This window comes from Amphiura filiformis, chromosome 6, assembly GCF_039555335.1.
Source record: "Amphiura filiformis chromosome 6, Afil_fr2py, whole genome shotgun sequence".
NCBI classification, from domain to species: domain Eukaryota; kingdom Metazoa; phylum Echinodermata; class Ophiuroidea; order Amphilepidida; family Amphiuridae; genus Amphiura; species Amphiura filiformis.
This window is the reverse complement of record NC_092633.1, coordinates 20,798,938-20,824,833: the sequence shown is the minus strand read 5'-3', so window position 1 is coordinate 20,824,833 and position 25,896 is coordinate 20,798,938. Positions and strand designations below refer to the sequence as shown.

Genomic DNA, 25,896 nt, shown 5'->3' with positions numbered 1-25,896 from the left:
ACATCGAATACTGTACAATATTAAAAGTTTGTTTTTCACTGGTAACCTATTTAATATTTTAGAGGATTTTATAAATTAAAATAGATTACAGATGGTAATATAACTTGCCTTGTATATGTAATTTTCTAACTGGTAATGTTAGCTTGTCCGTGAGGTACCCCTCGTCAGTCTGCCAAATATACTGCCGGTGATCACCATTACAAACATAACCTGGGTGTGAGCACGCTATATAATTGTGAAATACAAGCGAATATCAGAATATATATAAAATGATATTTGTCTGTTTCATGTTTGCTTACCAGTACGCATGAAACTCGCTTGCGTCCATGGAAACATCCATGACACAGTCACTATGCAAAATGCACAAGCCAGTCTAGCTACGTATGCTGATTCTGTCGTTAAAGCAAGATTTCTAGAAATAGAAAGAAGCAATTCCCTGTCAAAACATTTCACTGTTTTCACTCCTTTGTGGCGTAACTGATATGTTTTTAAAATTCACGTATTCACTCCTTTAATATTCAAGCAACAATGCGAAACAATAGGCACAAGACCAGAGAAATACAACCCCTGAGTTTTTTTAACAATACCATATACTTTATTTGATAACACTGAAATATCCCTATTTGACAAGAGGAAAACATTAACATTTCACTGTTTGCAATAATACTTAATAATTATGTAAGTGCTATAAAAATGAAAGACCTCCGTTTTTACTATGACGTTTTATGATTGCGCCACTATTGATCCCGTTCAATCACTTCGTCTGTTAAAATTGTGTAATTAATACTATATCTACAGGATGTATCAAAATGATTGGTACCCATATGTTTTGATGGTTATTGAAAAGCCTGCCTCTTCCAAATACAGAATTTTTCAGGTAGAAGCTGACAAGTTGAAATGACCAGAATGTATAGTTTTATAACCTCTCATAACATTAATCAACAAATTAAGTGGATATTGTGTTGCATTTTGGCATGGCAGCCTAGTCTATATATAATCAAAGGAAACTAATGGGTACCAATCATTTTGATACAGCCTGTACAATTATTAGGCTTACTGCGTTTACCTACTTTTATATCGTCTCCCAAAACAACCTACCCTTTTTAAGGCTACAAGTACATCCGTAGACACCAGTAGGAGTGCCCCAATTACGCATCCAATGTCCTGAGCGCTGCATCCACTGTTTGACAGAATATCTATGATTCATCGTAGTATAATAAGTGTCCATGTTTACGAACTGACGGCATTTATGAGACACATCTATGAGTGCAACAATCTGGTTCATGGCAAACTGATAATTAATGTCTTTGACAACAGTACCATGTCTGCTGTAATTACCCATCGGTGTGTCATGATAAATCACAGTTGCACCTATGTAAAACAATTTATGAAAATATCATTACTTTAGCCAAATAGCCGTGTTAATAATGTTACTTGCGTAAAACTCCATGTGATATTTTTGTGAAAGGACCTACTCTCTAAATGTGAAAGAGTGAAAAATCACTCAAAAAGAGTGAAATCTCACTCTTTCAAAGAGCCATCTGAGTGACAACTCTTTTATAGTGAAGCTCACTCTCAAGAAAGAGTGAAAAAATTCACTCCGGAAAAGAGTGAATCAGAAAAGCGCATTTATTTATTTATTTATTCATTTAGGCCTATTTTATATACAAGAATATCACAGCAGTTCATAACAGCTACTATGTGCTTTAAATTGTTGTGAGGCTGGCCCCAGGTTAGGGTAGGTCCCGGTCTAGGAATATTGAACTGGTCTAAAGCTTAAGCACATACACAATGTGTCGAACCTCAGTGTGCTGGGTGAATGATGAAAAACTATGGATTTAGTGAAGCTAATAGTCAAACTGTTCAATGGTGAGTACACTTAGGTGTAGGACATAACACTTGGCAAATACCATGTTTACGGTCACAGTCTGGAGAAGCGTGATGCGGCGTAACCTACATAAGCTTACATATGCGTACATGTAAGCCGGCACTGGGCCGGTAACAAACTGCTCACATATGACTTAAGCTTGCTGCCGCCGCACAGTGGGCCAGGGCGGAATCAAAGTGTGCCAAAATTCAAAATTGGTGAAAGTGGAATTTCCTATTTTTTCAGTTGTATTAGAAAGAAAACATTCTGAAGTATATTGTTTGGCCCATAATTTATGTTTCGATGGATTCCATAAGTGTCGTTCAGTCATGAATTTGACCCAAAAGTGCCATATTTTCTCTTAAAATGGTAAAAGTGTGAATTTTGAAAACAACTAATGTAACGTTAGTAAATGAGAAACTGTTGTCTTGCCATTGTGCATATGTCATACCTAATAGTAGTCAAACCAGATAATTAAAGTCAAAATATAAATAATTGTATTAATCAGGAGTAATGAGGAGGCTAATTTGGTGAAATACGGTAAAAATGTGCATTTTTGGGAAAAATAGAAATTTAGTTTGGATTCCTGTCGATTCCTGTACAAAAATTAATTTTATCATTTGCAGACAAGTCTTAGAACTATGTTGATGGCAATTTTGTTTGCAAATATTTGCCAGCCTGCATTCCAGGGTCAATCCAATGTACCCTATTTGCTCACTTTTCAGCTGATTTTGATGGATAGCGTACGGGTTTATCGTGTCATGTGCATAGCGCCCTCATATTGCTTACATACCCTGGGGAATTTGCGGTTTTCACTATTTCTATGCCCTAAGAAATAGTATAAGGTCTCAATATTTTAACACATCATTGATCAAGATAATTGAAGCAAAATAATATCATCATTATCAAGGATATTATTTATGCTGCTTAAATCCATCATATCATGTATGTATGGATGTTTTACGCATTAACCATAGAATTGAACTTCCAGATAACATTTAAATAGGCCTATACATTCAATGTGAAAACTCTTTGCTAAAACACACACAGTTTGGATTAGTTTTGTGACTTTTTAAATCATGATAATGATATCTTAAAACAATTTTATGAAAGTAGCTCAATATCACAGTTTCATGAAAAACCCTGAGCTTTGTGCTGTTATTAAGGACATGTGATAAAGTTGTGGTCGTTTCTTTTTTAAATAATGAATATCAGGGAATTAGAGTAGGCCTATTCTGACCTCATTAGCCTTTTGATTGAAACGTACATTCATATATTACATGCACATTTTTATTCTGCTTTGAACATTCATATAAATTATAGAATTTCAAGACACAAAAACCCCATGGTCTGCCAATTTTAAACGTGACATCTAGATTTGGTATAACGTCTACTTTAAAAAAAATCCAATTAACATTTCAGTAATGGGCATAGCGAACGACAAAATTACATGGCCTAACTGTATCATCACTGATCATTTGTTTATAATGCAAAATTACAAATTAAATCAGATTACATCATTTTAGTGTCGTTTGTGATGGTGTTGAGGGTTAATAAGTTGTAACATCCAGGGTGGGGTCTCCCATTGACGTATGTGCTTGCCTTTTGGGGTGCCTTTTCGCCAATTTTGGTAAAGCAATTGATGGCTTTTACCACAGACGAAAGCGCCCAGTATCATTGTGTATTTTGAGAAACATTGATGGGTTGCAAATTAGGGGCAAAATTACGTTTAAAGACAATGGCGACGTTTTGATTTCCGGCAGGAAGAATGGCATGCAAATTGTGGAAGAGAAATCAACCCCCCACATATTTAGTTTGGCTGGTTGTTTGTTTCCTTATATTAAACAATTAAAATGTCAGCATTTTATTGATGTCATACGTACTAGAAAATGCCGTCAGTGAATTTTGCAGCCCGTATAACCTTTAAATATGCTATTTGATAATACTTTTCCAATCGGACATTTGAATTCCTGTTGTAAGACTAATTAGCCAATCACGGCTCGGTATTTTAATGACGTCATATGCCTTGGAAAATGGCTCTATTGGATTCCGGAGTCCTTAAAACCCCTGATTTGGAAGTTTTATAATAATTCCTACACAGCCATTTGAATAACTGTGGGAGGAATAATTGACCAATCACATTTCAGCATATTAATGACGTCATACGCTTTCCAAAATGTCATCATTGAATTTCGCACCCCTTGGAACCCCTATTTTGCTTTTTCAATTAAAATTTTAACATATATCATTTGAAATACTGTTGTAAAAATAATCGACCAATCACCGTTCAGCATTTTGATGACGTCATACATTTTAAAAAATGCCTCCATTGAATTCTGCAGCCTCAAAAACCCCTAGTATATTTATTTTACCGTGTTTGTAAACGTTTGATTGTCCGTTTATAATTTTGGCACACTTTGAGGCGATTCTGGCCCACTGTGCGCCGTTGTCTCCAGACCAAGTGTATACTTGCAACGAGTTATGACCTACACATAAATGTAATCACTATTGAGTATGCTGTCTATTTCTTCATCAAATTCGCTTTCTTTTCGCCATTCATTCACACACTGTTCGCCATTTTGTTACGTTCAACAAACTTCGGCCGATTTTCGGCGCTTCTGATTGGCTGACAGTTCACTCCAAGAAAGAGTGAGATTTTGCGCCACTCTTGAGCGAGTGAGGCTCACTCGAAATCGCGAGTGAAATAATTATGTGTACTGTTTTCACTCTTTTAGAGCTAAAACCCACTCTTTTAGAGCTAACTTAAATTCACTCTGAAATTCAGAGTGGTTTTTCACTCTTTTACATTTAGAGAGTACATTAATCGTGATGAGTTTACTTCATGTGTTTCGTGATGTGTTTCCCAACGTGTTTATCTATTATTCTGTTTATAGATCACCGTTCTAAAACGCGATATCTTTGTACTTTCCAAGACTGATCTTTCAATCACGTGTTGGCTATCATACTCTCTAAATGTGAAAGAGTGAAAAAATCACTCAAAAAGAGTGAAATCTAACTCTTTCAAAGAGCCATCTGAGTGACAACTCTTTTAGAGTGAAGCTCGCTCTCAAGAAAGAGTGAAAAAAATCACTCCGGAAAAGAGTGAATCAGAAAAGAGCATTTATTTATTTATTTATTTATTCATTTAGGCCTATTTTATATACAAGAATATCACAGCAGTTCATAACAGCTACTATGTGCTTTAAATTGTTGTGAGGCTAGGCCCCAGGTTAGGGTAGGGCCCGGTCTAGGAATATTGAACTGGTCTAAAGCTTAAGCACATACACAATGTGTCGAACTTCAGTGTGGGATGAATGATGAAAAAACTATGGATTTAGTGAAGCTAATAGTCAAACTGTTCAATGGTGAGTACACTTAGGTGTAGGACATAACACTTGGCAAATACCATGTTTACGGTCACAGTCTGGAGAAGCGTGATGCGGCGTAATCTACATAAGCTTACATATGCGTACATGTAAACCGGCACTGGGCCGGTAACAAATTGCTCACATATGACTTAAGCTTACTGCTGCCGTTGTCTCCAGACCAAGTGTATACTTGCTACGAGTTATGACCTACACATAAATGTAATCACTATTGAGTATGCTGTCTATTTCTTCATCAAATCCACTTTCTTTTCGCCATTCATTCACAAACTGTTCGCCATTTTGTAACACAAGTTCAACAAACATCGGCCGATTTTCGGCGCTTCTGATTTGCTGACAGTTTCACTCCAAGAAAGAGTGAGATTTTGCGCCACTTTTGAGCGAGTGAGGCTCACTCGAAATCGCGAGTGAAATTATGTGTACTGTTTTCACTCTTTTAGAGCTAAAACCCACTCTTTTAGAGCTAACTTACATTCACTCTGAAATTCAGAGTGGTTTTCACTCTTTTACATTTAGAGAGTAGATCATAATTCTCGCTATTCACAGTACGATGCGCCGCCAGCGGTTGCAGGGGAGAGGCCAAAATACGCACTGCGTCATGGGAAAACGTCGACATCCAAAGCTCGTGTAATACGAATACTACACAGGAACCTATGGCATTGTGTATTTAAATGTGCATATAATGATGTAATGATGCTACATATACACGCGAATGCACACTAAAACAGACATTTATAGATCCATTTTCTATCTATTTGGGTTATTTTTTGACCAATCCGTCAAAGGAATTCTACATGCATCCAGGGCAAAGCGAACGTTCATTGCTCTCGGCTTCCTCGTCTTATTCCTTGGGTGTTAGGATCCCAGTGTTCGGGTGGTTGGGCTGCCTAGATTCCTTCTTGATGGGCTAATCTTGAGCTATCATTTTGAATGATATTATATTTTGATTCATAATGAAGCACGCATTCTTATTGTCAACCGTCATGCATAAATATTGTTTTGGATGCACCATTACAAAGCAAACAGTGGACGGATGCACAGTAACAATAACGTGTGAGGCCTTTGATTCCCAAATGAGAACAATAGTGTACATATTGTTAAGTAGCATTGTTGTGGTAAATAATGGCTTGTTGATGGTACAACTCAATGTCAAACTTGTCAAAGTAATTGTGATTGTATCACACAAGTAAATGAGACACACGTGGTAGTGGTCTTAACATGATTTGGAAACAAGCTTTTCATTATGTTGTTTGAAGAAGACAAAGGTACAAGCAGAGAACAAGAAGCAGTGAATTGTCTCCACACAGTCTTTGATTTACGAACTTAAAAGTGCATAGCAATGTAAAAGCTGTGCAGCTTCTACCTGAAAATTTGGCCTATTTGATTGTTTTTGTTGAAACCTCAAGTGTTCCCTTCATCCAATCAGATTTTTTTACATCAAACGAAGGCTAACACTTCCCCCTAAAAACATTTTCATTACTAGGTCAACAGATAAATCAATTCAATGTTATAGCAATTAAGGCGAATGTGGAAAATATGTTGAAAACTACCTATCCAAGCACATTTTTAACCAAAATGTAGGTTTTAAAAGTCAAAACCTCAAGTGTTCCTTACAATATTTTTCAAATTGTATGTCATTAAATGAAAAAGCACCAGAATGAGCAATAGCCAATTCTCTTTAAATTGCAAATCTTGTGCAAAAAGTTATAATTTTCGCATGTTTTGTCATACGGTTGTAAATTCAATGAACTATGACTTTGCTAAAGAGCGCTTATACAAATTGATATGAGGCAGGTGCAGGTGACAAGTTACGTTTGATAAAATCAACATTTCTCAGAAAAAATAGTTATTGCACATTCCAATCAGGATCTAAAGCAACACAATCTCAATTCATACTAACCTGTTTCATTAAGAAGACAAAATACGTCAAATGCATCAATATCATCTCCGGGTTTGGTTGGATCAATTCGATAGATTCCATTAGGAAATTCTGGTTCAGCTACCATTATGTCCCAGCATGTCATAGGGTCTGTAAGTATTAAAACAAAAACAAAAAAATATCAGTCAAGTTAGCTCAATCGATAAGGCGTTCGACTATGGTGCGAGAGGTTGCGGGTTCGAACCCTGGCGATGCCTAGTACCCTCTCGTGGAAAAATTGAGTTAGCTTTAAATTCATCTGGACCTCGGGGAGCTGATCCTGGTTGCGAAGGTTATTAATTTGTGGAATGTCTAGGGTGTGCGCTCTTGAAGCAGCAAAGTCCCTGAATTGTTGTTAAATGGTTTATGGAATGATGTGGGGCAATAGTGGTCAGCGACAACCTGTAAAGTGTGCTGAGGCTTGTGGATCAACGTCTAGGCGTTGTGCCTGTGCGTAGCGCACTTTAAATCACTGCGCTTTTCTTTTCTTTTTTAAGTATTAAAACAATAATTAGTTAACAACAACAAAACAACAGCTAAAACAAGGCAAAATAAAGCTAAGAAAAAATATTTACTTAAAAAACGCATTTTAGTAATTATGGTAAGGCGTCACAATATCGGTGCCAATTTAGGTCCTCAGCATACCCCGGTGATGTAATAGATTGCATCAAGCATAATAGCCTAAAAACATTCGCATAGGGTTGTATTTAAATACAAAACAAAAGCACTATTCAAAATTTAGTATGCAATAGCGAAAGATAGAAGAACCATCGGTACCATCTGGGCACCGATAGCGCCATAGTCCCAAACTATATGTTGTGCCTAAATAATATTAAAAATCTGGTTGTATGAAACACAGAGGGACACAAAAAAAACACGATAAGGGCCAGTAGATGATCTGACATTTTTGCGGGTACATGCGTATTTGGTTTATTGACAGAAAAGTTTGTTTTTCGTTGCGATTAGCTTGCACAATTTTGCCGCAGCCAAAAATTCGCTTCGTTTCTCGAAACGCAACGACAAAACTATATTCTGGTCCTAACCGCTTAAAAATATTCCCATAAACTTACTATGTATATACATAAGAAATTCACATAATCCAGTGTTATCATATCCATCAGTTGCGTTACAAGTTATCGCCGTCCAACCCAACGAAAACACTGTAGAATTTGCAGCCGAACATAAGACATCTCCTACCATGCCCGTGTTGTCCCATGCTTGTGGCAATGGCCAAGATGCGATTATTGATATGGCATTATCATAAATTGCAATTGATTGATTGGGGCATGTAAGTATTGGCTCCTCCAAGTCTGAAAATATAGCAAATATAGGAGAGAACAGATTGTACTGGCCACTGGCCCAAGATCTTCTGCAATCTTGGGTCAGTGACGTGAGAAGTTTTATGATTAAAGCATAGATTGCTGATGAATAAGCTACTGTATTACCCACTTTTATTGCTACTACTTCTGCAACTGTTTCTTCTAAAACTACATACTACTACTTCTTTTACTTCTTACATTTACTACCGTTACCGTTACAGCTGCTGCTAGTGCTACTGCTGTATACAGCTAATTGGAATCATGAGTAAAATACTGAACTGATCGACTGTTTCAATTGGGAGTATTTGTGACGTGTCATGTCAAAAGGAGACACTTTTGGGTAGGATCGTAAATGGGGAAACAGCCAAAAATCTGCCCGGGGTGATTTTTTCACACTTTGGGTATGTTGCGAATTTGTGATATTATTAATGTTTAAAATATTGTCTGAGACTTTCAGACCGAAATATAACTGGCATCTTGTATTTTGGAGAAATTTTTCAAGGTAATTCGTACTCTCAACATTGTAGTAATATTTCTAAACGCCGATATCTCAATTTCCAATTTTATAATACCATAACTTACGAAACCAATATCTTTGCTTTGGAATGCCCGATTTAGTTGGGGAAAACGGCGTTGTGGAGCAAAATATCTCTATATTTAAGATATATAAAACCCTTAAAATAACCTGCCCAAAAGTGTCTCCTTTTGACATGACACGTCACGTTTGTCCAATCTCATTTAACTTCATTTGGCAACTACATAAATGATATTATCCGGTACTGATAGTCCCGTGTCAATCAGCGAGGAATATTGATGATTGATGATGATATCCAACTAACGATCTACACCGGATATATACTTGTACATGTTTGGAGTTGCCAGATGAAGTTCAATTGCTTATTGGTCAGTCCAATGTTTTTATACTCATAGTAATTGTTTCTACGACTGGTTGAATCATAACATACACCACCACCACCACTAATAGACAGTGGCGGCTATGGGGGCATGGGGGAGGGCCCCCAGTAACAACGCAAGTTACAGATATTTTCACTTTTTGTATCAATTTTGCGTAAAATTGGTTTATTTTGCCCCCCATTCACTTTTCCCCTCCCCCATGCCCCCGAAAAAAAAAATCCTAGCGCCACCATTGCCTATGTTCAAATTTACCTATGACGGTTATGCTAAAGTTGCAGTCGTTAGTATTTCCAGCAAAATCGATCGCTGTACAGTTGACGATTGTTTTACCGATCGGAAATGAACTTCCATTTGATGGTATACATACAACAGTTGGAAGGTACCCAGAATTGTCTGATACACTGGTATTCCACACAACAGTAGCAACAGGCAAATTTACATCCGTAACAAGGGTCTGGTTATCAGGACAAATAATGTCCGGACTTTCTTGATCTGAGATAAACAAGAAAAAAGAACAAGGTAAGTTCATATGTGTACATCCATATCAACAGGATGCACTTGTCAGCTGCTACATGTGTCTCTTTCCACATTATAGCTAGAAGTGAATACCAAACTCACTTCAAGTAGAGGTTGCATCAAATCATCCCAAAGTCATGTGGTTTAGAAATGTTCTCTGATTCCTAAACCATATGACTTGGGGATAATTTTAAGTTGCCTCAAATTTAAGGATGAGTCTGGTATTTATTCCCAGCAATTATGTAAAAAGAGACACATGTAGCAGCCGACAAGTGCATCGTTTTGATATGGATGTACACATATAGAATGAAGAAGGAATGATTAGCTTTGTTAATGAGACACAACAATAGACCTACCTTGACCTTGACCTAAGCCGTCCACACCATTTTGGGAATGTGTGATGGCTTCTGTTTCAGGATGGCTTGCCAGATCCTCCGATCACGTGATAGACTGGTAGCTTCAGCCAGGGAGCTCAGGTTTCTAGTAGCACAGTCTGCCTTTACACAATCTGTCCATTTCTTGGCTGGTCTTCCACGTGGTCTGTCACCATGGATATTGGAGGTCAGGAGAATGTTTGGGTATCTTGATGGTTGCATCCGATTGACATGGCCAAAGTATTTCAGTCTTTTTGTGGTCACTATGTCAATTATCGTCTCCTTCAGACCTAGGCTTTCTCTGATGACGGTGTTCCTGATTTTGTCTAGTCTGGTGACACCCATGATTTTCCTGAGGCAGATCATTTCAAAAAATCTTTTTCAGTGTCCATGTTTCTGAGCCATACATAAGGATGGACAGGACAAGTACTTTGTAGAGTTCGATTTTTGTTGAGCAAGTGATGTCTTTAGCATGCCAGATTTTGTTGAGACTTTGAATCGCCCCAAGCGCCTTTCCAATTCTGTGCCTGATATCTTCTGAGCATGTTCCCCTCTGAGTAATGGTACCTCCAAGGTATATGAACTTGTCTACCTGAAGAAGTTTCACCCCATTGATGTTGATGTTTAGGTCCTGTGGTTGCTTGCTGATAACTTGTACCTCTGTCTTGGCGATGTTAATCTTCAAGCCGAAATTTGAGCTGTTTAGGTTCACTTTGTTGGTCAGTGTTTGCAGATCTCTTTCATTTTCGGCTATCAGCACAATATCATCTGCAAAGCGAAGATTATTTATCAGGTGTCCTTGTATGTTGACGCCAATTGTAGTGTCATTAGTTGCGTATAGCATTACGATTTCCAGGAGGATGTTGAAGAGTTGTGGGGACAGTACACAGCCCTGACGTACTCCCACCGTTGTTCTAAACCACTCTGTCAGTTCCCCGTTCACCCTGACTGCACTTGTAGACTGATTATACAGTGCTTGAAGAAGTTGTATGTGCTTGTTTGAGTATCCAAAGAACTGCATCGCTTTCCAAAGACCTTCCTGCCACACTGTATCGAATGCCTTTTCAAAGTCGATGTAACAACAGAATAGGCTTTTCTTCTTCTCAAGGTCTTTCTCTGCTATCTGTCTGAGGGTGAACAGTTGATCTGTTGTTGATCTTCCCGGTCTGAAGCCTGCCTGGGACTCTGACAGAATTTCTTCTGTCCTCTTTATGATTCTACGTTGGAGAATTAGAGCAAATACCTTTCCTGCATGGCTCAGTAGGCTTATGCCCCTGTAGTTGCCACAGTCAAGTTTGTCTTTCTTCTTAAAGATGGGATTAATAATTGCTCTACCCCAGTCAGCTGGGAAGACTTCCTCCTTCCAAATTTGATTACAGAGTCTATAGAGAATATCTATGCCAGTTTCTCCAGATGCTTTCAGTTCTTCCGCTGTTATACTATCATAACCCGGTGCCTTTCCATCTGTTAACTTCTTAACAGCACTAGTCACTTCATCTCTTAGGATGTCTGGTTCATTTTCCAGCTTAGACATCTGGGGTATTTGACTTGCATCCACATTGACATAGTTTTTATTATTATACAGCTCCTCGTAATTCTCTTTCCATCTATCTTTCACGTCAGATAAATCAGTCAGGACTTGTCCATCTTTGCTCCTCACTGTTTGCATTTTGATACTTGATTTCCTTGTGATCTTCTTAATAGTTGCATAAACCTCCTTGGATTTTGCCGCTTGGTGTGCGTTATCCACCTTTTTACATAGATCTTTGATCCACTTATCTTTGCATCCTTTAGTCTTCCTTTTAATTTCTCTGTTGAGGAAATTATACCGAGCTCTCTTGGTGGAATCTGTAATTTTTTCTATCTTAACCTGCTTTCGCTCGTCGCTTAATTGGAGAACCTCCTCACTAATCCATGGGTCTTGATGCTGGGCCTTTCTGTTGCCAAGAACCTTCTTAGATGTCTCGTTGAAGGCTGTTTTTATGCCTTCCCATAGAGTTTCTACATCTGTGTCAGCATCATCCAGCAATGGGGAGAATTTTCCTCCAATTTCAACTTCATAGGAGTTTTGAGTAATAGTGTCTTTGAGCTTTTGAACATTGTATCGTTTGGGATAATTTGGTCTTGCTTTTGTCTTGAATCTGAGCCGTAGGTTTGCTATAACCAGTTGGTGGTCAGACCCAACATCTGCACTGGGAAAACTTCTTGAGTTGTTGATGGAGGTTTTCCATTTGCTGTTGATCATTATGTAGTCAATTTTATTGTGTGTTTTCTGATTCGGTGATTCCCACGTCCATTGACGACTACTCTTGGTCTGTTTGAACATGGTATTGGTGATAACAAGATCGTTTGCTGCACAGAAGTTGAGGAGTTTCTCTCCTCTGGCATTTGCTTCTCCAAATCCATGCTGTCCAATTACCTGTTTCCATTGTGTGTAGTATGTGCCTACTTTTGCATTTAGATCCCCCATAACTATCAGAATGTCTTTTTTAGGGGTGTTGTCCATAGCTGTCTGTAACTGGTCGTAGAATTCGTCTACAAGTTCTTCTTTGTCAGCAGTATTTGGTGCATAAACTTGCATTACTGTTATGGCACCTGACTGGGTCTGGAATCTTGCTGTTATCAATCTCTGGGAGATTGGATTATATCCAAGAAGAGCATCAATAGAATACAATAGAATACATCGGAAATTCTTCGAGGTACAATTAGAGGTAGAGTTACGTACAGGTTTAAAGGCTGTTAGGGAATGGTCAACATGGGCAACTGGGGCCACAATGTGTCATTATTATACATTAGGTTTCACTTCCTGAAGAGAATTGATCAAAAAATGATTTGAGTTGACAGTTCCCTAGGCTGTCATTATAGCTAGAGGCACAAAAGGGTCAATGAGTTACATAAAAATGACTTTGTGTGGTATTTAGTGTGACTGAGGCAATTTGTGGTATATATCCCGCACTATAAGAGTTATTGCCGTCCATTTGGTTGACAAAGGAGGTGAAACATAATGATTTGTCCATGATAGTGCTTATATTGAGGGGCGGTCCTTTTAGGGGTTGTGTAGATGTTATTTGTTTTATAACAGTATCCTATTATAATTTGCTTGCCTACTTGTGCATGTAGTAAGCATAAAACACGGAAAAACTAAACCAACGAGGCTACGTCGCTCCCATACTGTTCTAGATTATTCGTGAATTTCATCCTCACCGATGCCCTTTGGTCTCCATATTAGGTTTACACTATGACATACACTATACTACTGAAACAAATATTAGGCTTTCCCATTCTATTATTTCGAGATGGGTTGGAGATCTTTACCACTGGGACAAGTTTTGTATTGTAGATTCTGTTTTGTCCCTGAAATAAGCATAAAGAATGATCCCACGAATAGCGAAAGTCATTTTGGATTTCCGAATTATTAATCAACCCATGCTCCTTACCTATAACATCAATGTAAAAGTTACATATTGCAACGTTGCTTGAATTATCTAACGCAGAACACATGACCTCTGTCTGTCGAAGAGGAAAATATGAAATCATCGAGGAAGAACAGGTCGTAGATGCATAATTCGAATTGTCATATACGTCTAGTAGTGCCCATTCATGTAAAGATGTCGCGTTACCGGGATCAGTTAAAAGTGTAATGTTAGGAGGACACTGGATAACCGGTGGCTGGTCATCTACAAAAGATTTAAAAGTATATTATTATGTAATTATAAGCCCTATATGGCGAAATTAATAGGCTAATTAAGCTTCGTTTACAAATCGCATGGTTTTAAATGTACTATCAGTGAATAAATGATAAAAATGTGTAGGAATATATTAACATTTTGTTGTTGGTTGTCGGTTGGATAAACAATCAAAGAAGGGAAAGTACAAGAAAACATTGCGTTGCTGTCAGTCCGTACAAACAAAAGTCTTCAGCATTGACTATCTTTCCACCTGGCTTACGATCTTATCACTTCCAGACTATGTTATAATGAAAGACAGAGACTAAATCGCATTTGACGTCAGGCCATTATCGCGACGTGATTGGTTACCGACCTGCGCAGTACTGCATTTTCTGTCTAGTTGTCAGAATTTCATATGTGAACTAGTCTTTTTATCTCTGTGTTTCATTATAGCACACATGTACTTCTTAGGCACCGCGTCTAATTTGATCCTCTAACGCTATCAGTACCCGGTTAGGTACCGATGACTCTTTCTACCACACCCTGGAGATGTAATACATTGTATCAATCATAATATTTAACATTTGCATTTTTGTTAGCGGTTTTTCATTTAAATAAAAACGAACGCACTATACAAATGTTCGGAGTACGACGGAAAGAGTCATCGGTACCTAACGAGGCACGCCGATAGCGCTATATGACCAAATTAGACGTTGTGCCTTACAAAATACCAACATCTTATTTCAATTATGATTAGATAGTGCTTAACACACTGCGTTATTCTTTTCCAGGTGAAGCTTTAGTCGAAGAGTTGAATTTCAAAATCAAACTTACCTATGATTTCAACAACAAAATCACATGGGTCAGATTTGATAAATGAGTCTTTTGCGTAGCAAGTAACTTGATTTATTCCGATCACAAAGAAATGGTCCTGTCCGGGAGAGCAGAAGACCTCGTAGTCATACATTGCATTGTTCTGGATGTCAAATGATGGCCATGGTATGTTGCTGCGTCCTGATTGGCCGATATCTGCTACTATAGTGACGTTGTTAAGACAGATGAGCGCAGGATAATTGTCTATAAGAATATATTACAAGAAACGTAAGAATTTTATCCAAAAGCACATTACATATAAAACAAAGACAGTTATTAAACAGTCTTAGTGCGTGTTGCAGGAATCAGATGACTAGATGGTCCTGTTGTGTTACATGTTTATTTGATCTTGGATATTAAACACCTCCAAGTACATCGTGATTGGGATTATTGAGGCAGAAGCTCTTATAACGCAGCCCAAGCGGTTCGCAAAGATAGCATATCTTCCAAATGTCATAACAGGTTTACTAAGTAGTTATTATCATCACTGCTAAAAATTCGTAATATTCTTTAATTTGAATGAGCATTATTGTTGTTATATTAACACTTAAATTAATATCCTTATCACTTTCTACACTTACAACAAGGCTGGTGCGCCCATTTTTGGGAGATACCAAATTGCCAACAGTCCCATGGATCATACAATGACGCATTGGTTCGTTGCTGCAAATAAAAACGTAATTGTTGTAGGATGTTATTGCTGGAGATATGTAAAAGATAATTCTAATAAGAAAGAATTACATTAGGCAATAGAAATAAATTAGATCTTTCTATCGATCATCGATGCAAGGTCGATCCTTATTACTTATGAAATTAATTAATTGGCTATTATTAAATGTGATAACATATGAATCTTAATATGTATTGATATTGATCAATATAAATTTAGCATAATTAATTCTCATTAATTAGTTTAATTAATTAGTTTAATTAGTTTAATTAATTCTCATTAATTAGTTTAATTAATTCTCATTAATTAGTTTAATTAATTCTCATTAATTAGTTTAACTAATTCCCATTAATTAGTTGTTAGTTCATTAATAACAAACATCGTAGCATTATTGACAGTCGATCCAAAGATCGAACAAATTTGGTTCTGGTGCCTTACCGTTACGCATTGGAAAATTAAATTAATCCCTGTATTTTTTTCTTCTTTTGTAAAAATGGGTGTGGGCATTGGTGGATGGTGTGTGGCCATGTTTAATTCTATGGATGAAGTAGGGATGTGGGTATGGGCATTGGTGGATGTTGTGTGGCCATGTTTAACTCTATGGATGAAGTAGGGATGTGGGTGTGGGCATTGGTGGATGGTGTGTGGCCATGTTTAACTCTATTGATGAAGTAGGGATGTGGGTGTGGGCATTGGTGGATGTTGTGTGACCATGTTTAACTCTATGGATGAAGTGGGAGTGTGAGCATTGGTGGATGTTGTGTGGTCATGTTAAACTCAATGAATGAAGTGGGGATGTGGGTGTGGGCATTGGTGGATGTTGTGTGGCCATGTTTAACTCTATGGATGAAGTAGGGATGTGGGCGTGGGCATTGGTGGATGTTGTGTGGCCATGTTTAATTCTATGGATGAAGTAGGGATGTGGGTGTGGGCATTGGTGGATGGTGTGTGGCCATGTTTAACTCTATGGATGAAGTAGGGATGTGGGTGTGGGCATTGGTGGATGTTGTGTGGCCATGTTTAATTCTATGGATGAAGTAGGGATGTGGGTGTGGGCATTGGTGGATGTTGTGTGGCCATGTTTAACTCTATGGATGAAGTGGGAGTGTGGGCATTGGTGGATGTTGTGTGGTCATGTTAAACTCAATGAATGAAGTGGGGGATGTGGGTGTGGGCATTGGTGGATGGTGTGTGGCCATGTTTAATTCTATGGATGAAGTAGGGATGTGGGTGTGGGTGTGGGCATTGGTGGATGTTGTGTGGCCATGTTTAATTCTATGGATGAATTAGGGACATGGGTGTGGGCATTGGAGGATGTTGTGTGGCCATGTTTAATTCTATGGATGAAGTGGAGATGTGGGTGTGGGCATTGGTGGATGGTGTGTGGCCATGTTTAATTCTATGGATGAAGTAGGGATGTGGGTGTGGGCATTGGTGGATTGTGTGCGGCCATGTTTAATTCTATGGATGAACTAGGGATGTGGGTGTGGGCATTGGTGGATGTTGTGTGGTCATGTTAAACTCAATGAATGAAGTGGGGGATGTGGGTGTGGGCATTGGTGGATGGTGTGCGGCCATGTTTAATTCTATGGATGAAGTAGGGATGTGGGTGTGGGTGTGGGCATTGGTGGATGTTGTGTGGCCATGTTTAATTCTATGGATGAATTAGGGATATGGGTGTGGGCATTGGAGGATGTTGTGTGGCCATGTTTAATTCTATGGATGAAGTGGAGATGTGGGTGTGGGCATTGGTGGATGGTGTGTTACCGTTACGCATTGGAAAATTAAATTAATCCCTGTATTTTTTTCTTCTTTTGTACTTTTAATGAATGTGTTTTTTTATTAACTACTCTTAAGTACCTTTTCTTGTAAATTACAAGTATTAAAAGTATTACCTTTAATAACACCTTTTCGGTTAAGACAGATTCATAGTAAAGATATTTAGACTCTGTAGTTTGTTTCATAACATCGTCTGGAAAGCTCGCAGATGTAGCACTGTTCAATTGACATGTTTTGCTGTCCTTGTTGAACGTAAATGAAACACATCCTATCTGTTTTTGGCAAAGTGCCAAGCAATTATGAAGTTGGTACACGGAAGAAATGCTGCAAATCTCGTGCCGATCAAGGTGCACATTAGGTAACAGTCTATACCTGCTTCTTTTAACTTCAGGTAACGGTTCCCTGAGCCCAAACTTAGTGCAGTTTTTAAAACCAAATATTATTGGAGGTATTAGTAAATAAACAGATAGATGGGTAACTAAATTCCTGAAGAGTTGATGATGTCTCATTTTGGATATCTGTTTCTGTTACCTAAAACTCATAGTGCAATATTCCTACGCCAAGTATTATCTGTAAAATTAAGTATTTAAAAAACAATTAGTACGTCTGTTCCCATTTCGAAACAAGAGTCTCTTCTGTAGTATATTTTTGTATCTTTTACGATAATTGCTCTAGTTGGTTTTAAGGCTACGCGATCTATTGTTGGTCGATGCAGCCAAAAAATCGATTTCATTTATCAAAATCAATATACTATTGAAAAATAAGACTTTAAGTTCATTCTACAGCTCATATACTTTGAAAACTTGCTTGATTTATTGTTGTGAATAAGTTATGTACGTTTTACAAAAGTGTTGTTGTTTCAGCCCTCTTTACAACATAACTCAAGAACAACAGGACCTATATCTGTGATATTTGAATTCTTCTACACACTCGCTATGAAATGATCAATGTAATTTTTGCCAAAGCTCACTACCATTCGCAAGATGCTGTGAACTACCAAATTGTAACAGTTCAAAATAGTTGATTACCTTAATGAATGCGTACACTTCATATAATATGTATTACATTATAGAGTATCTACAGGGTGAGTCAAAAAAAGTGCAATAGAGAAAAGAATCCATTTTTATTAAAGAACCAAGTTGAACCTTTTAGGTTTGAAAACATTTTATATATGATATATTCTTCAGTAACATTGTGTGAAGAAATAAAGGAATTAGCACTTACCGTTTTGTTTTTATGACACATTTCATAGCGATACCCAATTTTAATGTTTGTCCAAGAGACATCGAAACTTTGAATGTCAATCTCTGTGTAAGGTAGATTTGGAACAACTGCCATTTTGCATTGAAATTAAATGGAGCACCCAAATTGTTATTGCCCTTGGTCATTTTTAAGGAAAAGAAACATTTTTGTTGTTATTTTCATTTTACCTTTACTTTAAAGATGTTTATTCTCAATTAAAAACGTACAAATTTGTAGGCGGGTTTTTTCAAATGTCAAAATAAAATGCGCGCAAATTGAAGTGGAGTGAATTACAAAATATCTAGTAAGTTGGACATTTTGGGATGAAAAAACTGGAGTTGGAGTCGAGTTAGGTATGCAGGACTTAAAGTAATGTTAGCAAGTTTGTTTGAACAGAAAAAAAGAAATTAAAATAACTCAAAAATCAACCTATTTTTAAGTTGATTTCAGTTTCAGAGCTAATGCCTTTACCGTGCATTGTGTGCTCTCATTCAAAATACATGGTATCTCGTGGACAAATAACGAAATTGGGTATCGCAGCAAAATGACTTATAAAAGTTAAACGGTTGTCGCGATTCACTCCATATTTTCATAGAAGGTGACTTTGGAGTGTGGCATTTATAAAAGTTTTCAATAATGGGAAAGTTTGACTTGGTTCTTGCATAAATATCGATTCTTTGCTCTGTTGCACTTTTTTTTACTCACCCTGTATATACTTGTGGCTACTATGACAACATTTTAAAACAACTGAGATTGTTGCATGGGAGACAGAAAGACAAAACACCAAAATTCCAAACGTTTTGACATGAGAATCAAAAACGTCTATAACAATGCCCCATAGGATAGTACATACTTCTGTATGTACTATCCTATGGGGCATTGTTATTTTATTGACGTTTTTGCTTCTCATATCAAAACCGCTGGAGCAATACAACTTAAAAACATTCTTGAGTATAATGAAGCCTGTGTAGGAAATTATTAAGTACGAAATCATAGCTAACGAACAGAAAGTATATATGGGTTTCTGAAACATTGCACATCAAAGCATGTATTCACAATCCATCATTATCCATAAGAATAATATTTAAAATAAACAGTAAAAACGTGGCGCTTACCTCAAGATAGCATAAGATGAAAGCTATGATTCTAATACTCTTCTGCATCTCCATTTAAGTGGTATATTTCATCGCTCGTGTTACACCTGGCACTTGTTAATACCTGATGCTCTTTTTTTTTCAAATAGAACCAACGTAAAAGCAATATCAATTAAGTGATTGTTGATTAGAAAAAGCATGAAAGTACTTGGTTGCCAGGCCAGAAAATACAATTACTTTGATGATGATATTATCTATCCATGCGCACCTCAATAATAATTGTTAATAATATATTAAATATTTAGACCCTTCCACTGTATAAGTCTTCATGGTGTTACAAAATCTAAAATCCGTGGTGCAAATTGGACGATTCCGTGATTTTCCGTGTCCACCTGTAAAGAACTAGGCCTATGGCCAGAATCTTGGATCGCAGGCCTAAAATTAATGCTAGAATTGATTGTTTAATGGTTGATTACTGCTAAATAATCACTTTTCTATGTTTTATTTTGCAAATCAACACAAAAGTTAGACATTTTATACAGTTTTTCACTATTTGGTGGCATTTTCAAATTTCCCTGAGCAAACCCCGACATAAGATGAGTTAAAACATCTTTTTAAACATAGTTACATTTTTAGCAGTTCTAAAATATATAGGCAGTTCATTCCATAGACGTGCATTGGAGCTGCAATTTCAAATGACTCATGTGCTCTTATTTTGTAGAAGTTGCATGTTTCAAGATCGAAGAGTACGAGTGGGAACATAATTTGAAAGAAGTTCAGATAAATATGACGGAGCAATAGGCCTATCATTATTACATTTATATACAATCAACATAAGTTAAACAACAATTCATTGGAACACATGAAGCCAATGCAGTTCCTTACCAGTGTGTTATTAGTTTGTGAGAAAAATGCAAAAATAGTCACATAGGCCTAATAGTCATAAAATAGCTCTATTAAATAGTACGAATATGCCGTCCCTTTACATGGCAATTTTAATGGCAATTTTAAAACATTTGGCATGTGCAAAGGAGGGGGAGGCGAAGATTTTTTGGCAGGCCGAGAAGGGAAGCAAGCAATTTTTTTTGGCACGCCTTGGGAAAATTACACCCCCCCCCCCTCACGGGCCGGGATAACCACTGCGATTTATATAGGCCTACTAGTATTCTTACGGTTTCCCGTGACTTGAAATAAGTCTACGGCCCTAGCACACAGACTCCGGCACCATGGGCACAGGCTATCTACCAAAAAACGTTTCAAAACGTAAAAAAGGGCCACAGTTTAAAAAATCTTTCCTGTGTGGCTTTTCACCCTTTTTTAAACTTGGTCCCATTTATGAAAGTATCTAAAGACCCATACGAAGTCATCTTTAGGCTACTTGTTTCTTTTCTTAGTTGTCAGTGTTCATTTTGTAGAGTAAATGAATTAATGTTCGTCCGTAAAGACGTTATAATGTATTTTGATTTAAGCAAAAGTAGCAAATACTCACTTTGTTAAATTCTTCATCGTCTTGTGCGATTCTGCGCCTATGTACAGATGTAGGGCCTATATATAGCAGGTTGACAGACAGTCAATTTGCTAAGTATATAATACTCTACTACTCTTTATGAACACGCAAGATAATAAAATATAAACCTTCAAATGAAGTTGATAATACATAGCCTTCGTCATATTGTACAGCTTTCGAACAGTCTTAAACCTAATTGTTGCATGTAGAAATTAGGACTCGTTCTTCATATTACTACTTTACTGAATGGGACCAAGTTTAAAAAGGGTGAAAAGCCACACAGGAAAGATTTTTAAACTGTGGCCCTTTTTACGTTTTGAAACGTTTTTTGGTAGATATTAATTCTTTTTTTGAGGTAAAAAAATATTGCGCAGTAAGTGGTTCTTTGTAGCTATGCGAGGCGAACTAGTTGGATATCCATCTTTCGCGGTTAATGGTTCTTTGTAGCCCTGCGGGGCAAACTATTTCGCGATGAGTGATTTTTTTTTTTTTTTCGAGGGGCAAACTAGTTGGATATCCATATTTCGCGGTTTGTGGTTCTTTTAAGCCCTGCGGGGCAAACTAGTTCGATATCCTCATTTCGCGGTTAGTTGTTTTAACGACCCGTAACCACCCCAATCAGCTGCATGGGGTAAAAGAATTATTACAAAAATTAATAGCTGAACCCAATAGTTCAGGGACTGGAAACGACATATTGATGACTATATATAGAGTGTATTCAATAAACCCAAGCGGAACGAGATCTGGAAAGTAACCGCTATCCGAACCATAAACACATGCATGATCAGACAACGAGTGTTCAATTTCCTCATAGTTTCCCACGTTGTACACACGTCAGTCGAATTTGGCGGTGTTGGTTTGTTAGCCCTCCAAGTTATAACATCGTTCACTTTGTGTTGAACATTGTATGTGGGCCTCACTGTAATAACATAAAGATCAGTCTGATCAGTGTGATATCAATTCAAGAGCTAAGAGGTCACTTCACATGATTAAGCTAAACAGCCTAATTCGGCCCTGATTTGGTAAAATGATCCAACTTGAAATCAAAATCGCTGTTTCGAGAAAGAGAGAAAAGAGCTTTAAAGTTTGAACACTTGGCGTTTTTCTTTTTAAATTAAATAAATTATTAAACTTAGAAAATATATAAATCTCGTTATTTGGTGCAGAAAAAAGTTAAGAGTCCCACGTAACATCGCATGGTAAAAAGTGAAAAGTAATTGAACAAAATGGTGTTGTTCAACGATGTTATAATATAAAATTATACACTGACGTTTCGTACAAAAATACTTTATCAAAGTGAGCAAAAACAACCATGACAGTCCCATAACCCGCCACTACAACGATATTCCCCATATTCCGTCTGATCTTAGAGTCACTGGCCTTCTCCAAACCTCAGGTTCAGATCACTAGCGTTGGTTGAAGGAACAACATACTATATACCATTACGGCACCCATGTTGGCCCTGATAGCATCGGACTTAATGTCCAATTTTCTGCATTCAAACTTTAATTTCCTTTTGGTCACGCCCTGCCCATTTGGTAGATCTTCATTGTCTCCATTATAGCAGTTTTTTGTATTAATTTCCTGCGTTTTCTAATTTTCTTTTTTCCTTCTTTCTTTCTTTCTCTCTTTCTTTCTCTCTTTCTTTCCTCCTTTCTTTCGTTTTTCTTTCATAGGCCTACTTTCATTATTCCTTTCCTTTTTAGTTCTTTTTCTTTTCTTTATTCTCTTTTCCTTCCTTTCTTTTTTCCTTTCTTTCATTCTTTCTTCCTTTATTTCTCTCCTTCTTTCTTTCTTTCTTTCTTTCTTCCTCTCTTTCTTTCTTTCTTTCTTTTTCTTTCTTTCTTTCTTATTTTGTTGTTTCTTTCATAGGCCTACTTTCATTCTTTCCTTTCCTTTTCTTTTTGCTTTCTTTGTTTCTTTCTTCTCGTTTCTTTTTCCTTCCTTTCTTTCTTTCCTCATTTCTTTCTTTCTTTCTTACTACATCTTCTCTGCTATAGACCTATGGCCCTAGATTGCCGAGAAGGCATTGATGAAATGTTCCAAAGGTTAATGAACGAGAATGAAAAGAACAGATTAACTTTATCATGTTTGTCTCCCTATGCATGAGTGCGTATATTTATGGCCTTTACAATATTTCCTTATGTTCTTGTTAGGTATGGGGTATTATTAAAATAAAAAAATAGTTATATTAAATGAAATCCTGGCACAAATAAATCGTCTTGTCTTCATTCAATTGTGCTCTCTATATAAAGCAAGTAGAAATAGCTTGTACACTTTCAACATGGGAACACGTTTTGACGTATCTATAATTAGTAAAAAGATGTAGCTCAGCGGCCAGCCAACAAAAAGTAATTGTATATAGTAGGCCCTATACGAGAAACAAGATTTTCTCTCTGAATTGGCCGTATTTTTAGGTGTAAGAAGATCAATCGCATTATCGTGTTCACTCAAAAATTTAGAAAATAAATGGGCACTTCTGGGTTGGGTATCTATAGATCCTATAGAATTTAAGTATGATGTATTTTCGATGGAATATATATTTTCACTTGAAAAGTTAGTAGTTTTCAGAATTGCAATTTCTGAATATTATATAAAAAGCACTAATAAGACTATAAATGTAAGAGTATGGGATCATTTTGAATGTTAATAAATGCGAAACGCCGGCGGTAGACACCTGCAATATCAGGGATTGCCGCGATTCTTGCAGTAGCTTTTATGAATAGAATACAATAGTGGATACAATAGCGGATACAATAGCGGAACAATAGAGCTCTCTTACGGGCAAATAAACCTCGTCGCGTTTTGCTAAATTTCAGTTCTTCTTTTTCATGAACTAACCGTTATTTTTTTGAACTTGTGGCAAAACTTCGACCGAAGTTTTTAATATCAGTGGATACACACACATGGTCTGACCACTGACATCTACACAGTGGGTCTCTCCATATACTATATCCATGGTCTGTCACACGTAAAAGACTACAGTGCGTAAAGACCAGCATACGCAGCGGGAAGCGAGCAAATTCTTGGACAACCACTTAGTACTGAGTATGTGCCTCGGCCAAGATTCTGCTTTGTGAGAAAATAAAAGGGGAATTAAAAAAAGAAAAAAAAAGGGAAATATAAAAAAAAAGAGAAATTAAAAAAGGGAAATTAAAAAAGGGAAAAAAAAAAGGGAAATAAAAAAAGGGAAATTAAAAAAAAAAAGGAAATTAAAAAAAGGGAAATTAAAAAAGGGAAATTAAAAAAAAGGAAATCAAAAAAAGGGCAAATTAAAAAAAAGGGAAATTAAAAAAAGGGAAATTAAAAAAAAAGGGGAAATTAAAAAAAAAGGGAAATTAAAAAAAGGGGAATTAAAAAGGAAATTGGCGGAGATGGTACACCGTACGAAGGTGGTCATGGGGTACGGCTGTTCTGGCTAATTCAGTGACAAAACTGGATGAACTACCGTAATAAAATACATGTACTTGTATATACCATGTTTGTTGAGGTACATTTAAATATAGTCGCACAACAAGAAAGAAAAAATTGACTTTTTGACTCAACCGACGAGACCTTTGCAAGAGTCCTGGGCGCACAGTGTCGACTTCCTATTCGATAAATATAAATTTAATACTCCGTTGGTGAGCGACGGGCGACTGGTATTTCACCGAACTCAAGAAAAGGAGTTCTATCTGATTGGCTAGCAATCGATCGCTTAGGTCGCTTAGTAGTCAACTACAAACTCAAAACTGAGCATCGTATTCAATTCGATTGAAATCGATATTCTATTATTGCCGTAGATAAAGAGAGTGATAGTGTGTCAATAATGTACATTGTATTGCAGCTGGATTTTACATGCATTCTTTTATATAAATTTTTTCTCAAAGAGTTGAATATGATCAAAATTTTTACTCAGGATTTCAAATTTTTACCCGCAAATTGCAGTTAAACATATCCACAGCAAAATACCGGTCCTCACTAATTAGTGTATTTAATTTCCAGTTAGTGTATTTAAGATAAAACCTGACAACAAATAAAATTTTCTTGCAATAGAAATATCATATGGGATACTGATATGGTAGGCCGCAACCGCCACAACGTGGAGCTGCTACGCGTAGCTGACTTTTTGCTCCGTGGAGCCAAATTGACCAATCATGATCATGTTAGAGTTTTTCATTACTCGGAGGTAAAACTGACTAATTAAGTACGACTTACTCATTACGTGAAGCGAATTTATTCATTAAGAATTTGCCAGACGAGCGTCACGTAGTTGCAAGATATCCTCGGTCACGAAAGTTATGATTCAAAAAGTAGTTTATGAAAAGTACGAACTGACTTATTATTAAGATGGACATGCACTCATTAGAAACTCATACAGTATTGTACATAACTATATAGCTAGGCAGAGTGGTGGTAAACTATGCACACAGTTCTGCGATCTGCAGTGTATCGCCGGGAGCTAATTTGTATAACTTGCGCGGTGTCCCTGCGGAATTCGACCTTCAGCAAACTGCAAACCAGTTCGGATTTACTTTATATACTAGTAGTAGGCCATACATACTGTAGTTACTGTCCGTTTTCCTATACACAATACTCAGTGCGCTCACCATTGACGCGTGACCTCTACAAATAGTGTATGTTAGAAGTATAGGCCATTGCCTAGTTGACGTCACTACTGTGTAAAAAATAACCGGCCAATATTTAAAGTATTCTCTGAAATTCTAGAAAATATAGTTTTGTAACATGTCCTAAATTTTTAGCTAATTTAGGTGTTTGGAAATATTGG

The 25,896-nt window shown here is 37.1% G+C and overlaps 1 protein-coding gene across 1 annotated transcript; it reads right to left on the bottom strand.

Annotated features, from left to right (window-relative positions):
- Window positions 1-85: 85 nt before the first annotated feature.
- On the bottom strand, window positions 86-14,930 carry LOC140154402 (hyalin-like). Its single transcript, XM_072176970.1, has 7 exons — window positions 14,798-14,930; window positions 13,733-13,972; window positions 9,658-9,897; window positions 8,242-8,481; window positions 7,154-7,282; window positions 1,099-1,371; window positions 86-225 (listed from the first exon to the last, which is right to left on the bottom strand). Exons 1-7 carry the CDS (start codon window positions 14,928-14,930, stop codon window positions 86-88), a joined length of 1,395 nt encoding a protein of 464 aa, XP_072033071.1.
- Window positions 14,931-25,896: the final 10,966 nt, after the last annotated feature.